We start from the raw sequence: 16,973 nt of genomic DNA, 5'->3' as shown, positions 1-16,973 counted from the left end.
GTGTGTTTTTCTGTTTTGTGATCCACTGATGGCTCTGCACTCTGAGTTTTGATTTTTTGACTAACCTATGTTTATATAGCTGAGGTCACAGAACAAGAGAAATGAAGTACCATTTTGATGAACATGATGAAATCTATCCATGTCTCTATGCCATTAGAAGTCACAGGGAATCCAGGGATCATGAAATTCCTGCCAAAGATTCAGTGACTTATCTGATACAAGGTAAGTAACCTGGTATGTGGAATCCAGATGAACCAAATTCCTGACTAAAACCCATGTGTAATGTCTGTCTATCTCTGGTTTTAACTGTCTTTAAAGCAGCTATATATTTGAATAGCCAAGAAACAACATAATGTAAGGTAAGAATACAAATTAAATATGTGCACCAATTTACTTTATAGTTATGGCTACTCATTTAAGATGACCATATAAATGATCTTCAGAGGTATCTATTTAAAATCATTTAAAATTTGGACACATAATAAAAATGATAAAAAGTTATAGAAAATATGCGTAACTAGAACATTGAGTCAGATATTTAAATATTTAGCCACAAGTAATATATTTCTGTAGTTGCTAATACACACTCAAATAATTCAATTGAGATTAAATATAAAAATTCTGGGTGTAATTTTGTTTTTGACAGTGCTTGGCTTAAACCCAAGTCCTTGCACATGTCAGGCAACTATACTATCATTCAGCTTTAGCCCCTGGGTCTAATATTTAGATTATGGTTTTTATGTCTGTCCCCTCTCTTAATGTATGGGTTAATTCAGTAACAAAACAATGGAATTTTATCAGTTGTGTAAGCTGTTGATAATAAAAGTACATAGAAACAATATTAAAGTTGCATTTAAAACATTACAGCAGATTTAGTTTTACTATGTGTAAATAAAATAATAACATCAAGTTGTTTCAATATTTTTTTGCTTGGAAGTATTGGTTTTCAATACTTATTTAAAACTTGGTATAAATCAGATATTGAGAAATGTATTCTACTTCCCTATACAACAGGATAGAATTAACGAGGTTTATACTGTTTAATAGCTAAAGTATTTAGTACCAAAATGTGATCCTGACTTTCAATTCTCCAACATATTGTGCAAATAATGTCAAAATTTTTCTTACCTGTGGCATACTAAATTCAAGTTTAATCATGTTTTAAATATGGTTCATTTAAGCTATTTATGTCAACTAACTTTACTATATGTAGAGCCCAAAGGAGATGCTCCAATGGGAATATGACCCAATTATTTTCTGGTTCCAAATAACAACATGATGATTCAATTCATAATAAAAAGAGATAATGGCTCTGGATAAAAAAACACTGTATGTTGACATAGATAAAATGAGTGAAATCATTTTGTGTCTGATTCAAAATGATGGCTTAGAAATACATTTTAAGATGCTTTTATGTTAGCTAAGAAATCTTAAACTCTGCAAATATACTGTCACATAGTTTTGACATATTATAACTTCACTTCTCTGAAGCCTGGTTTCCTCCCATTGATGACATAAGCAACAACTCATTCATGACATTGCAACAATTCAGTAACCATGGTGAATAATAATGATGTAAAATAATCTTTCATGAGAATTTTAGAAGATGGGTTTGCCATCATCAAATACATTACAGCTTTACTCTTTAAATTATAGCTTGTTGAGTTTGAAGTATAAATTTTGAGCTTATCAGAGGATTATTATTCAAGGTTATATTAAACCTCCAAAAGTTACATAAATATGGAAGATATAAAAAATGTTAAACTTGGACTAAATAAATCATACAATTTGTCAATGGTGAAAATTAAAATTTATTCAGATAAAACTGTGAGTGTATACGTATATATGTATATTATGTACATATATGTAGAGATAGGGAATAAGTTTAAGTATACATATGGTAGATAGATTCACACACACAAATGTGCAAAAACACACTGTGAAACACACAACGTATAAAAAGATTAGGATGAAGAAATTTAACACTGGTAAGCAGGGAAGACTCGATTTTTTTTCATTTTCATCAGTTTTTTTCATGTGCTCTTGATGATAGGTTGGAAATGACAAATAGTGAAAGTTTCTCATTTTATACTACATTTTTTCTTGAAGACTAGCATAGTGAGTGATTTGCATAATCACGTACATCATATTCATAATTGCAAACACACCCAAGGGTGGATTGTGGGACATTGAAAAGTAACATCAGTCACTATAAACACCAGGAGCCGAAGCAAATCTGAAAAAAGAACACAATGTCATGCCATCATGTGAATAGGTTTAGGCTTTTTTTTTTTTTTTTTTTTGGACAGGGGTTTGAACCCAGGGATGCTTAGACAATGAGCCACATCCCCAGCCTATTTTGTATTTTATTTAGAGATAGGGTCTTACTAAGTTACTTAGGAACTTGATAAATTGTTGAGGCTTACTTTGAATTCATTTTCCTCCTGCCTCAGCTTCCTGAGCCTCTGGGATTACAGGAGTGCTCTACTGCACCCAGGTTAGCCATATTTCAGAGAATGTAGAAATGCCCTCAAGGAACATTTGTCACGTGAGCACTAAAGCTAATGTACAGATGAAATGCAAAACTGAGTCTCTTTAACATATTTAAAAATGAACAGACAACAAATACTGCCAGAAACATGTGTAAGGAATTCGATGATAATAGAAAATTGATCAAAACTGAGACAAAACAAGTAGAAAGTTTAAAATGCATACACACTCTCTCTCTCTCACACACACACACAAAAAAAACAACAAACTGTCCTTTGAAACAGTTCATAAGAAAGAAAATTACAAAAATCCTCAACAAAATACTACCAAAACAAATTCAAAAGCATATTAAAAGGTTAATTTTATCAAATGAGATTTATCCCAGGGACAGAAAGGAAGCCAGAAAACAATAATGTGATCTCTGTATATGCAAAAAAGGCATTTGACAAAATTCAACATTCCTTCGTGATAAAAAACATTGAGTAAATTATGTGTGGAAGGAATGCAGTTCAACACAATGAAGGCCGTGTGAAATAAGCCAACAACCAACATACCAGATGGGGAAAAGCTGAAAGGTTTTTCTCCAAGACCTAAAACAAGAGGAGGATGTCCCCTTTCTCCATCTTTGTTCAACATAGTACTGAAGTCCTAGCCGGAGGAATCAAGTAAGATAAACAAATAAAGGTCACTTATATTAGAAAAACTGTGTCAAATTGTCATTGTTTTCAGATGACAAAATCTTAGATGCATAAAATCCCACAAACACACCAAAAAGTCTTTTAGATCTAGTGAATGAATTTAGCAGTGTTGCAGGGTAAAATAATCAACACAAAAATCAATAACATGCCAGCATAAAGTTATCAGAAATGAAAATGAAGAAAGTAATCTTATTTATAACATGTACAAAACCAAACCTCAAAAGCTAGAATAGATTTTACCAAAGAGAGACATGATTTCTACAATGAAAATTTTAAAAACATTGATGAAAGAACTTGAAGAGGATAGAAAAAAGTGATAAGACATTGAATGTTCATGTATAGGGTGAATCTATATTCCTAAAATGTTCATATTACCTAATGTGATCTATGAATTCAATAAATCACTGTCAAAGTATCAGTGGCATTCTTCATGAAATTAGGGACAAAACAATCCTAAAATTCTTCAAAACTTCAAATTTATCCTGAGCAAAAAGAACAAAGCAGGAAGAATTGCATTATTGACCTTAGTATATACTACATATCTGTAGTAATCAAAGCACCATGGTATTGTCATTAAAACAGACATGTAGACTGATGGAAGAAAATACACAGCAAAAAATAAATCCATGAAACATACAACCAACTGAATTTTAACAAAAGTTTTAAAAGCATTCATTGGAGAGAGGATAGTCTTTCAAAAAAAAATGCGCTTGGAGAACTGTATCTTCACATACAGAAGAATGAAAGTAGATCTCTATCTCTCCCCATTTATAGAAATAAACTAAAAATGGGTTTAGACAAATTTAAGATATGAAACTACTCAAATAAAATATGAAATAAATGCTTTATGCAGTGTATGGGCAATATGTTTTTCCAAGAACCCACAATCACATGAAATAAAAGCAAAAGAGAAAAATGGGATTACATCCAGCTAAAAAGGTTGTGCATAACAACCTATAGAAGAGCCAACCTAGAGAAGGGGAGAAAATATTTTTAATCTACACATTTGACAAAGCATTGATATCCAGAATACACAAGATCTCCAAAATCTCAATAGTAATATATAAATATCCCAATTACAAATAAGCAATGGGCCTAAATATGCAGTTCTCTAAAGAAGTCATATGAATGGCCAATAGGTATATGAAAAAATGCTCAATATCACTGACCACCAAGGAATTGCAACAAAGAACTACAAGAGATATTACTTCATGCCTGTAAGCAATGAAAGTATCAAAAACATAAAGAAGCACCAGTAAGGATGTCAAGTAAAGACAACACTTGTTGGGAATGTACATTAGCACAGCTATTATGTCAAACAGTTTGGAGCTACCTTAAAAAAATTTAAAAAATAGAACTACCACATGATCCAGCAATGTTACTATTTAATATTTATCCAAAGGAAGGATGAATAAAGATTGATTAATGAATACTAATTTATACTTAGCTAAGAGCAAGAAATTCTGGTGCTCTATTACACTGTAAAGTGGCCACAGAGAACAATATTATACAGTCAATTTCAAACAACTAGAAGAGGGAATGTTGAAATTTCTCACCATGAATATATGACAGATGTTTGGGGAGAATTTTTAAGCTAGTTAAGACATTAAAAAATGTCTATCAAAATAATGCAACATATCCCCATTAATATGCATACTTTATGTTTTTAAGTGTCAGTTAATAAATTAATTTTAAATTAATTTATATTTTTTCTGAATTGGTAGTAAATTATCTGTATACTAAAAGTATAAAAAGAGAAAACACAAGATGTACCAACAATGAAGAAGTAGAATTCTAAAGAAAACATTTTTAACAAAATTTTAGTACAAAGAAAGTTGATTAATGAGAAAATGGAATTTTTGGTAAGGGATATGGTAACAAATGGCAGCAAATTCTTAATAGAATCAACAGATCTTCTGCAGGCACAAAATGTTTAGGAAAAATAAAGCATTAACATGACTTATAAGATATGGAACACATGACTTTTCAAAACTCACTGTTAACAAGGAAAATCAATTTCCTAAGTAGGAATCTCAGAAAAACTGAATTGGAAAAAAAAAAAAAGGCGGGGTGGGGAGGTAAGGCTTTCCATTCTCCAAGGTGCAGTTGAATGACCACCCAACCCCTCACATAGCATCAAAGCAGATATCCTGTCCCAGAGGAACTGGAAGACTGGAAGGGTGCCCTGATTCAGAGAATCCCAAAAATATGAAGCATGTCTTCCTTCAGTAGGAGATATGTTTATCTTAATGGAAAAATATTTGAGGAGCATGTCACATGAGTAGGGTAGAGACAGTGGGAAAAGTTTAAATAAGTGATGAAGTTCTTGGAAGATGGCGGACCCTACAAATCCTGTTAAAGCAATATAAAATGTCTGAAGACAGATGACCACTGTGAAAGGCAATACCTGTCTGGCTATGGGACTGAAGGAAATCCAGATAGAATGTTCACAGATAAAACTCCAGAGTGTAAACATATCACATTTTTATTCATTCCTCTGTTGATGGACATCAAGGTTTATTTCATCCTAAGCACATCTTAAGCACCTCTCATATTTATTGTGGCATCTTAATGCCACAATAAATATCAGAGGTGCAAGTATCTCATGAGTATGCTGATTTCTTTTCATTTTGATACATACACAGAAAATTAGCAGGATCATATGGTAGATCTGTGTTTAGTTTTTTGAGGAACATTTGTAATATTCTTCATAATGAGTATACAAATTTATATTCTCATCAAGAGGGAAAAAATTTCCTTTTTCTCAATATATGTGTCAGCATTTTTTATTTTTTTGTCTTTTTTATAACAACCATTTTTAATTAGAGTGAGATGATATTTTATTGAATTTTCTATTTACATTATTCTGGTGACATAAAGAAGAATAAAACTGGTTTAGTTATTTGCAGCACAATTGAGGACATTAAGTAAAGCAAAATGAAAATCAGGTGCATACAGCCATTACTGCATGTTTTTTCTCAAAAATGGAAACTTAAAAAGTCAAACTGAAGATAGAATAGTGATTACTAGGGCTTGGAAGGGATCAGGGGAACGGGATAAAGGGAGTTTAGATAATAGGTAACAAAACACAGATAGTAAGAATACATTCTGGTGTCCTTCAAAATAGTGAAGGAAATGTAATTTACAATAATATACTATATATTTTATGAAGACACATAAGAAAGGAGCTTGAACACTCCAAACATTCCAAACACTCCAAAAAGAGCTTGAACACTCCCTCTCTAATTAAAGAAATTCTAATTACCCTGATTTTATCAGTGCATGCTGTATGCATAGGCACAAATATCACACTGAACCTCATTAATTTATAAAATTAATTCAAATCTATAATATTAATTAATAAAAAGCTTATACATAAATCTTAGTCCTGAGAGTTAAAATAACTTTTCAATAACTATTTTAAGCACTGGTAAATATATGAGAGTGACTGTGTAATTATGAAACAGAAAAATACAGCTGGATTTACCTCCAATCCTACATGAACCTCCTCCTGATCCTTCATATGCTTATCACACTGAAATATAAAGGTAAATATGAGGATCACAACTGAATCTTATGTAAGGATATTATGGTATAGAAGGAGCAAACAACAAAATAGCATTTTAAAAGTTACTAAAATCAGAACATAAAATAATGCCATATTAATAGCCTACCAAATATGTATTAAATTTGCTAAAACAAGATAAAAATAAATATGACTAGTGGAAATTAAAATATACAGAGATAATTCAGAGAGCTTAGAGTGTTAAACCAATAATATAACTTCACACAATATAAAGCAAAACATCATACAATGAATAATGTAGTAAAACACAAGAGGAAGTAGTTATCATATAAAGTTACTATTAAAACACAATTAAAGAAAAACAAGATATAAAATAGTGATATGAAAGAAAGTTAATCAAAAAGAGAGAAAACTGAAATTGATGAAAGTAAAAACAATAAACTAATTTTTCAAAATATTAGATACTTATACAATTATGAACACACAACAACTGTTTACAAGCTGTGTCATTAATAAGAAAATCAGTAGGATGATAAAACCAATTCAAATGATAACATTTAAGTAATATAATATAGGAGACCTTATTAAAATAATTACAGTACAAGGAGGTTTTGCTTCCCTTTTAATTTTATTAAAGCAAATAAATAGAGGAAACATCCTAAATGTACAACTGATGAATTTTTACAAACTTAACATAAAAAGACTAAGATAAAGAATACTATCACCAGCACTCCTAGTGGGTTCCCTTTTCTTATCTACCAGTCATTATCACCCCTCCAAAAATAATCCAACTTCCAAAGCTGTAACAATTATAGGCAATCACTAGATTTTTAAAGCCAGAATTTTGAATTTTAATTCACATACAGAAAAATAAATACCAGTTATATAAATTATGAGAATCACATACACTTGTATAAAAAATTCAAGTTATGAAATATACTTATCACCCTAAAAGTGTTTCTTCTTGCCAGTTCATATTAAATCAACTCCCATCACCTCTAGTTCCGGTAATTGCAATGATGTTTTCCATTGTTAAAATTTTGCCATGTTCAGAATGTGACAAGAGTGGAATCACATTATTTGCATCATTCTCCCTTTGGTTTCTTTCACTTAGCAAGAGGCACTTGAGAGCCATCCCTGTTATCTGATTACAGTATTTTTTTTTCCCTTTTTAATCACTGAATAGTCTTCCATTATTTAAGTGTACCATTATTATTTTATCCATTCACTCATTGCTAGACTTTGGTTTGCTTCACTTATATACATAAATTTAAGTTCCCTCCATATATTTTCAGAACTTAAAAAAATTCATTTTTAATGTTTGATAATATTCCATTGTCTGAATATACCACAGTTGAACATTCTATTTACATTCTGAAAGGCATCTTGGTTGCTTTTAAGTTGTGGCAATTATAAATATGGCTGCTATAAACATCTGTGTGCAGGATTTTGAGTAGACTTAAGTTTTCAAACTGTGTGTGTGTGTGTGCACACATGTCTATGTCTGTGTGTGATTATTGCATTTTGAGCAAAAATTTGTAAGAAACCTCCAGAGTGTTTTCCAGAGTAACTGTACCATTTTTCTTTCCCAACATCAATGAAAGAGAACTCCATTTACTGGACATCCTACCTAACATTTGGTGTTCTAGATTTCGGTTGTTTTGATGTGTAGCAATATCTCACTTTTACCTAAATTTACGTCTTTCTGATGAACTATGACATGGAGCATCTTTGAGTTTGCTTACTTATTATGTAAGTAATAATACCTTTTGTGAGGTATCTGTTGAGGTCATTGACCTAAGTTTTAAGGTCATTTTTACCATTTATCAAATATTGTTTTCTTTTCTTTTCTTTTCTTTTTTAAGAGACAGAGACAGAGAGAGATACAGAGAGAGAATTTTAATATTTATTTTTTAGCTTTTGGCGGACACAACATCTTTGTTTGTATGTGGTGCTGAGGATCGAACCCGGGCCGCATGCATGCCAGGCGAGCGCGCTACCGCTTGAGCCACATCCCCAGGCCCAAATATTGTTTTCTTATTGCTGAGTTTTATCAGGTCTTTGTATATTTGTGGTAACAGTCCTTTATCAGATGTTTCTTTTGCAAATATTTTCCCTCATTCTGTGGCTTGTTATTTCATTCTTTTTGCCATCCACACACATATACTTTACAATATTTTGAATGATTTATGACCACAGTTAGGTACAAGTCTCTACATTAGTATGTGACAGTCTGAAAGGGAGGAAAGATTCCAAGGAACTGAAAAGGCTGACCTTTAACTAGCCAGATTTCTAAAGTTATGATATTCTATGACAAAGAACATTATCTGTACATTGCACTAATTCTCCTATCAATATACTTGCTGTTCAGGGTTAACAGTTTAGTTATGGGCATTTACATATTATATCTTCCATTAAACTTTCAATGAGCTTAAATCTATTTTTATACCACTTAGAATAATAGCACTTCAAGATTTAGATAGTATAGTTAGAGATCTTTATTGAATGATTATACATTCTATCCTAAATTATGCTTTCATATGAGCTCATTTTATACATGTGTAAAACATATTAATAGAATTAAATAGGTCATATTTCCATGAAGAGGAAAGTAGATTTCAGAGACAACCCAATGACACAAAATAAGTATCAGAAGTGGAAATATATGCTGATTTATTAGACTTCTTTTCTAGGCCTAAGCATGCATGAAGCATTCATTTTATACCAAGTGCCAATGCACATACAGTCATCTTTTTTTATCATTTTTATCATGTACTCCATTGCTACAAATCATCCATTTGTTTACCATGGGAAAAAAAATAATGACACTTTCATGTCCCTGAAGAGAATTACTGTGTTTCCTACTTGGAACATCCCTGTGGACTTTAAGAAGAGCTCAAGGAACTGACATAAGAATGAAAATTCACAAAATGCACAGTTTGCCTTAGCTGAGAAGTTTATTTGCAAAGGTAAGAGGCAAGGCATTCTTTCCTTACGAAATACTTAGATCTGTAACCTTGAATTTGGAACTAAAGTATATATGTTAGTAGTACTAAAAATGCATTTACATGAAAATGTTTTAATTGTAAAGTTTGAAATATATGTATATGCATGTACATATATGATTAAAATTCATAAAAAATTTCCAAATTTTACTAAAGTATAAAAATAAATAGGGAATTATAAAAGCTGTATTTCTTCATGGTCTTGAATAATCAAGGGACTACAAACAAGAAGATAATAAATATTTCTTCTTTTTGTTATAAATGTATACCATATATATATATATATATACACACACACACACACATATATAATACACACACACACAAACACACACACTAAGTACTACTCTAAGAGAATTTTACATAAGTGGACTGTATTACAATTTGAATTACATACCTGTCAGGGACTACAGCAGGGGAAACAAGGAGGGTTCCCTCTATATTTCAGTTAAAAGAGCTGTAAACTAAGAATTTGTTTTGATTTTATTGAGAAAATATAACTGTCAACATAAGGTGGTAAAAAAGGAGTTATAGTTATAATTTAGAAAAATGATAAAATGGATAAAAAACATTAACTTTCAATCCGCCACTGGTTACACATTAATCGGGGAATTTTTTTTCTTATGAAGGGATAAATATGAATTTAAATTTTATTTCTAGTTAGGAAATTTACCTGGGAATAACTTAAGATTGTCTTTAATCCCATGGTTTACTGAAGTTGGACTGCTTTATAAAATAATTCATGTATGTGAGGATCTGATTTTGCCTTGCTTTCAGATGATCCTGGAGCTATGGCATGTCATACTGAGTCTGCAGTGTGGCCAAGAGGATAAAGCCTCGGTGTGGATTCACAGAAGTCTGGGCTTGAATCCTGGCTCTGCTACCAACTGTGTGACTTGCTTAAGTTATCTGTTTTCTCTTCAGTAAGGGGATGTGGAATCACTTATTCTACATATCAATCTCATGAAGATTACATAAGATAATGCACACAAAATATTTTACCCCTGGCGAAATCTGCACACCGTGAGAGCTGCTGTCTAGCTTTCCTTCTTGATGAGCACAGGTTTGTAATACTATTCCCTTACACGCCCAGTGATTGTGTTTTCTGTGAGCATTAAGGAGCTGATTTTCCTCCGTCTTCCAGACTCATTATTTTTGGTTGAAAATTCCACAGTCTACATTTTGGCTTTCCAAACTCTGTCAAAGTGAAGTCAGATAGAATAAACACAATCAGTTCTACTTTCCTAAATTATTACTTTGACAGAAATGTCTGTGTTGTGAGCATTTTGAAAATATATCTAGATATCACACTGTTGGTCTCTCTTGCCTCTATTTCCCTATAAGAGTAAATATGGACTCTAAAGAGGCATGGTTTAGAACAAAATATACTGTGACTCATAGATCTCCTTACTCTACAGCCGAGCTCAGAGCCATCAAAGTTTACTAGAAAAATATTGTACCAGACATAGTAGGGGAATATATTTAAACAAATTAATTATTGTACTGTCATAACAGGAGGCATACTACAGTAATGCAGATGCACTTTAAATATAATATACTATAGAATATTGGGATATTAGGTATCATATCATTGGAATAGTGTGTGTGTGTGTATGTGTGTATGTGTGTGTGTGTGTGTGTATACCTTCCTGTTTGGAGCCCATTGATTATTCAAGACCATGAAGATATACAGTTTTTATAATTCCCTATTTTTATGAAAACATTTTTATGTAAAATGCATTTTATATTCTCATAAATAGGTACTCTCTGGTGATATCTCATTCATGTAGTTGAACAAGAAAAAAATTTTGGTCAATCTTAATCTTTCTTTCAGAAGAACTAACTTTTCCAAGCTCACAATTGTCAATAAATAGTAATTCTGAGCTTTTAATATAGGGGTTTAAAGTCCAAATAAATGTGAAGGAATGGTCATGAATTGTTTTTGAGACAAATGTATCTAAAAACTATACCCAAAAATTTGTATGTATAATCATCTTATTTATTGAAATATTTGAATTCAGTTAAAATAATGTGTTTAAAAAAACCCAAAATGGAAAACATGATGATGTTTATTTCAAGAATAAAAATGAAAAACAAAAACTAAAACTAATTTTAATATAAAACACATTAAAATTATTCTTACTTGGTATACAAGGTGCCCCTCCTTTCAGAAGAATTCCTATTGTGGTTTTCAACCTTGCCCTTCAGTACTCTTGGAATTAAGCAATTGTCATAAGAAAGGACTTGATATGCTTTGGTCAGAAAAAATGCCCTGAATGATGAACTAAAATGTAAGTCTAACAAAACAAATTTCTATGAATGTTGAACTGAGACTACATAAGCAATAATTCTCACCCTCTTTTCTTTATTTCAACTAAATGTGATCTTATAAGTGTGATTAATTCAATTAAAAAAAGAAACTTTAATGGAAATCATCCCATGGACTTTGTATGGAACCTAGAATATGCATTCAGTTTGTGAATTTAAAGATGATGTACTGTGAAAACAAGTAAAGAAATCTGACAGAAAATAAATGTAAAGTTAAGGAAATTTACTTGGCAGATTTTTTTAATGTGACAAACATATCCAACAGCTGATTAATTTTTTTCAATTCATTTAAACAGAATAATGCTTCCACTGGAATACATCATCTTCACCATTGCACACTCTTTAATGGCAAGGATTTTGCTATGCTTTTCCAAAGCCCAAACGTGAGGACTTAATTGACTGGACTCTACTTTTGCAGGATATTGCTCTTAATATATGATCTATTTTTGAGTAGGATCCATGTGCTGCTGAGAAAAAAGTGTAACTGCTTGATGTTGGGTGGTATATTCTATATATGTCAATTAAGTCTAGGTTATTAATTGTGTTATTGAGTTCTATAGTTTAAGGTAGTTGTAGTTTTGTGGATTGGTTTCTGTGTCCTCTATTCTGTACCATTGGTCCACCCGCCTGTTTTGGTACCAGTACCATGCTGTTTTTGTTACTATTGCTCTGTAGAGGATATTGCTCTTAGAAAACATAAGTGTTAACTTAAACGTCAGGGACATCATCAAATATGGATTTATCCAGGATTCAGTTCAACAATGCTACTGAAGTCACAATGTTTATATTTTTAGGCTTCACAGATGATTTCTACCTGCAAGTTTTCCTATTTTTACTATTTCTTGGCATCTACCTTTTTACTTTGATAGGAAATTTGGGACTGGTTGTATTGGTCATTGAGGATTCCAGGCTCCACAACCCCATGTACTACTTTCTGAGTGTCTTATCATTCTTGGATGCCTGCTATTCCACTGTTGTCACCCCAAATATGTTGGTCAATTTCCTGGCAAAGAAAAAATCCATTTCACTTTTTGTATGTGAAACACAAATGTTTCTCTTTGTTACTTTTGGGACCACGGAATGCTTTCTCTTGGCTGCCATGGCTTATGATCGCTATGTGGCCATCTACAACCCACTTCTGTATTCAGTGAGCATGTCACCCAGGGTCTATGTGCCGCTCATCATTGCTTCCTATGTTGGTGGCATTTCCCATGCTACTATACACACAGTGGCCACTTTCAGCCTATCATTCTGTGGGTCCAATGAAATCAGACATGTTTTCTGTGATATCCCTCCTCTCCTTGCTATTTCTTGTTCTGATACTCACACCAACCAGCTTCTCCTCTTCTACTTTGTGGGCTCTATTGAGATAGTCACTATCCTGATTGTCCTGGTCTCCTATGGCTTCATCCTGTTGGCCATTCTGAAGATGCATTCTGCCGAAGGGAGGAGGAAAGTGTTCTCTACCTGTGGCTCCCACCTGACTGGAGTGTCCATTTATCATGGGACCATCCTCTTCACGTATGTGAGACCAAGTTCCAGCTATGCCTTGGATCATGATATGATAGTATCAACATTTTACACCATTGTGATTCCCATGTTGAATCCCATTATATACAGCTTGAGAAACAAAGATGTAAAAGAGGCAATGAAAAAATTACTTGAGAGAAATTTGTTCAAAAATAAAGTACATTTTAAGAATTAATTAAATCTAAAAATAATGTTACCTGTAATTTGATATCTGCATGTTCAGCAAACTAGAGGAAAATGCTGTTGATTTCAGTTAATAGTGATATATATGCTAGAATATGTTAAAATAAAATGTTAATTAGCCCTCTAAAGCAGCATGTTAGAAATGATGATATATTAAATTATTTGTATACCTTCCTATGTTCAAACTGGTCTGCATTGAACAATCATTAATGCACATATATTTGTTTTTAATTAATTGATAAATATGTTGATTTTCAGTGACTATGAAAGGAATAATGTTCTCAAGATTGTATGACTTCATATATGTGTGCATTGCTTATAATGAGTTTCTATCACCCAGGATGAATTTAAACCTGATTGTTCAATCCCTGTTCTGCCAAATGTTACTATAATTGCCCAATTTATCCTACATACTCAGATAAAACTAGGCATCTGTTACATGTTTTGCCCCTTTTGACTCTAAACCATAGATATTTCTTCTATTATTAGTCAATTTCCCTGTTCAAAAGGAGAAATTGAGTAGATCCATTCCAAGATTCCAAAACATAAATGAAGCTTTTTTTTTTTTTTAGGATTATACTCAAGGACTGGTAAACAAGTGAAAATATGGCTTAGAGAATAGCATAGAAATGGCTACTACATGTGACTATTTCAAGATCAGAAAGTTAGATTTCTTAGAAGCTGTGATCCTTGTTGCTATATGCAAGATGTGAGCTCAGTTCCAAGACCTGTATTTGTCCTCTATTTATAAGGAAAAATCTTACATTTGTTCTCATTCCACAAATTTGTAGCCAATAAAAAAAAGACCCATAAATGGAAACACTCTTTTTTTTACTGTAATTCATATCTCTTTCTGCATTATTACACTCTTTATTTATTATTGGTTCTTTTTATTATTTTTCAAAATTTGTTTACGTAAAAAGTAGATATTTACATTTTAAAATGAAACGTGTTTTTTTTTCCCCAAAGGAGTGATTTTCGTGTGATTCTATGAGAATATAGCAATCAAAATAAAATTCCAATCATGCTCAATGGCACACACCCACAATCCAGCAATTCTTCAGGCTGTGGCAGGAAGATTATAGTTGGAGGCCAGCCTCAGCAATTGAACAAAATGCTGTCTCTAGATAAAAAATTAAAATGACTATCTATGTATTTCAGTTATCAAGCACCCTTGGGTTTAATCCCCAGTAATGAAAACAAAAATAAAAATTCAAAATTCCTCTTGTGATATAATTCATAAATGTGTGTTTGAAATTTCAAATAATAGCTTGTGGTACTTCATTTTCTAATTTCTTCTAACCTATTATGGGAAGAGAGGCCACACAATTCTATTTGAACAAGTATATGTTTGAAAGTAAAATGTACATTCAAAATTCTCCTTAAAAATAAAGCAATATAATTTTCAGAGACATATACTGACAACATTGTAGACAAACTTTAAATCTATAAAAATCAAGCTTACATCTATATATATAAACATATAAATAAATAAATATATATATGATTTTTACAGCCAAAAACCTGAATTTTTCATATTCTGATCTGAGAAGAATTTTCTGTAAGAAAAAATAACCTACTTTAAAATATTTCTAGATATATCTTATAAAATTATTATAAAATATTTCTTATAAAATAAAAAATATTACATCTCATCAGTTTCATTCTTTAGGATTCAATCAAACTAGCATATTACAACACATTATGAAATGTTTTACTCTAGGTTTTATTCTAATTTATTGGTTTTATTGCTGTTTCAAATTAGAATATATAATCATTATGAGGACAAATAAAATATGAGCACAGGTATCTGGGATGATCTCATTTATAACTGGTTAAAAATCCATGTCAAGTTTAAATATAGGAAACTTACCATATCTTTCCTTTTGCAGCCATACCACAGAAGCCAAATGATGGGGATAACCATTCCCCCATCATTTGCCATTGTCCAGGTCAGTGTAAAGGAATGCCTATATTTAACACCCAAGTCAATTAACTTTTTTTCTATATATTTCAGATAATTAACTTCTTTACCTTTAAAATAACGCTTTGACTTCCCTGGTGCTCATGGGCCTTTTTATCATTTAAGGACTTTTATTTGTTATTTTTATCTTTTGAGTATTTCATTAATATAAGGTCTTCTACTACATCACTGTAACTTTCATAAAGATAAGTAAACGTCTACTAGATCTCACTGTCATATTTCTAGGCTAAAAATATACCTGAAACAGTTAATGGAAAAACAAAACAATTGAATGACATTGATTTACTGAGTGAAGTCAGGGAAGACATGAGATTGGTTCTTTTTGTGCTTAGATTGTTCAATGGACTTCGATTTGGTCTCCTTTGTCATTCTCCCTAATCTACCTTCTCTCCCTTTGCAGATCAGCTGTCACTCATGGACTAATCCAGCTCTCATCTCCACACAAGCTCTGCTCTTATTTTTTTTAACCTTTTCATGCAGTTTTAGATGGAAAAACAGGGGCTCAGTACATGATGCTTCATAGTGTATCATCTTGGCAAGCTGAGTACCTCTAAATGAAGGAGGCTGCAAGGGTCTTAGAAGCACCCTCCTTTCTTGTGTTCTGCTTTCTCCCCCGGGTAGGCCATAGAATCCCTCCTCCTCAAGGCAGGGGTTCATAAACTACAGCCCCTCTTCCCCAAAGCAATATCACTAAATATCACTAGATAGAATATCCCTTGATATTCCCCCAAGAAATATCATTAGTAATGTCACTCTGACCTTCTACGACCTTTCTGTGTACAGATGGCTATAAAGAATTCTCTGACCAACCTTCTCTGAATATAAATCATCTGACCCCCAATTTAGAAGGGTGCTGATCTACGCCCATTGGAAAAAAAAAACCAGCTATGCAGAAAGGCCAGGATTCTGAGGAGAAAGGCCTTAAGAAGTCATCCTCCTGCAGTCTCTTCTCAATCATATTCTTCTATTCAATAACATTTCTACATGACTGTGACCTGTGACGTCCATTCTTTATTTTTATTTTTTTTTCATTTTTTGGTATCTGGGTTGAACCCAGGGATATATAAAAGTTAAGCCATATCTCTAGCCATTTTAAAAATATTTTGTTTAGAGACAGGTTATCACCAAATTGCTTAGGGCCTCAATAAGTTTCTGAGGCTGGCTTTGAACTCACAATCTTCCTTCCTCAGCCTTTGGAGCTTCTGGGAAGCATGCATCCAACTGTCAAT

General features: G+C 32.2%; 1 protein-coding gene across 1 annotated transcript; it reads left to right on the top strand.

Moving 5' to 3' along the window:
• Nucleotides 1-101: 101 nt before the first annotated feature.
• LOC124106357 (olfactory receptor 5T1-like) lies at nucleotides 102-13,740 on the top strand (the record flags this gene model as incomplete). The annotated part of the gene is made up of 2 exons (XM_046463966.1): nucleotides 102-222; nucleotides 12,767-13,740. Coding segments are annotated over exons 1-2 (1,095 nt in total), but the record flags the coding sequence as incomplete, so codon positions are not given.
• Between the last annotated feature and the right edge of the window lie 3,233 nt (nucleotides 13,741-16,973).

Source organism: Marmota monax, unplaced genomic scaffold, assembly GCF_021218885.2.
Source record: "Marmota monax isolate L192 unplaced genomic scaffold, Marmota_monax_Labrador192_F-V1.1 WCK01_AAM20220418_F8-fsc00782, whole genome shotgun sequence".
In the NCBI taxonomy this organism is placed as follows: domain Eukaryota; kingdom Metazoa; phylum Chordata; class Mammalia; order Rodentia; family Sciuridae; genus Marmota; species Marmota monax.
Note: the sequence above shows the minus strand (reverse complement) of the source record. Positions and strands in the feature narration are given on the sequence as shown.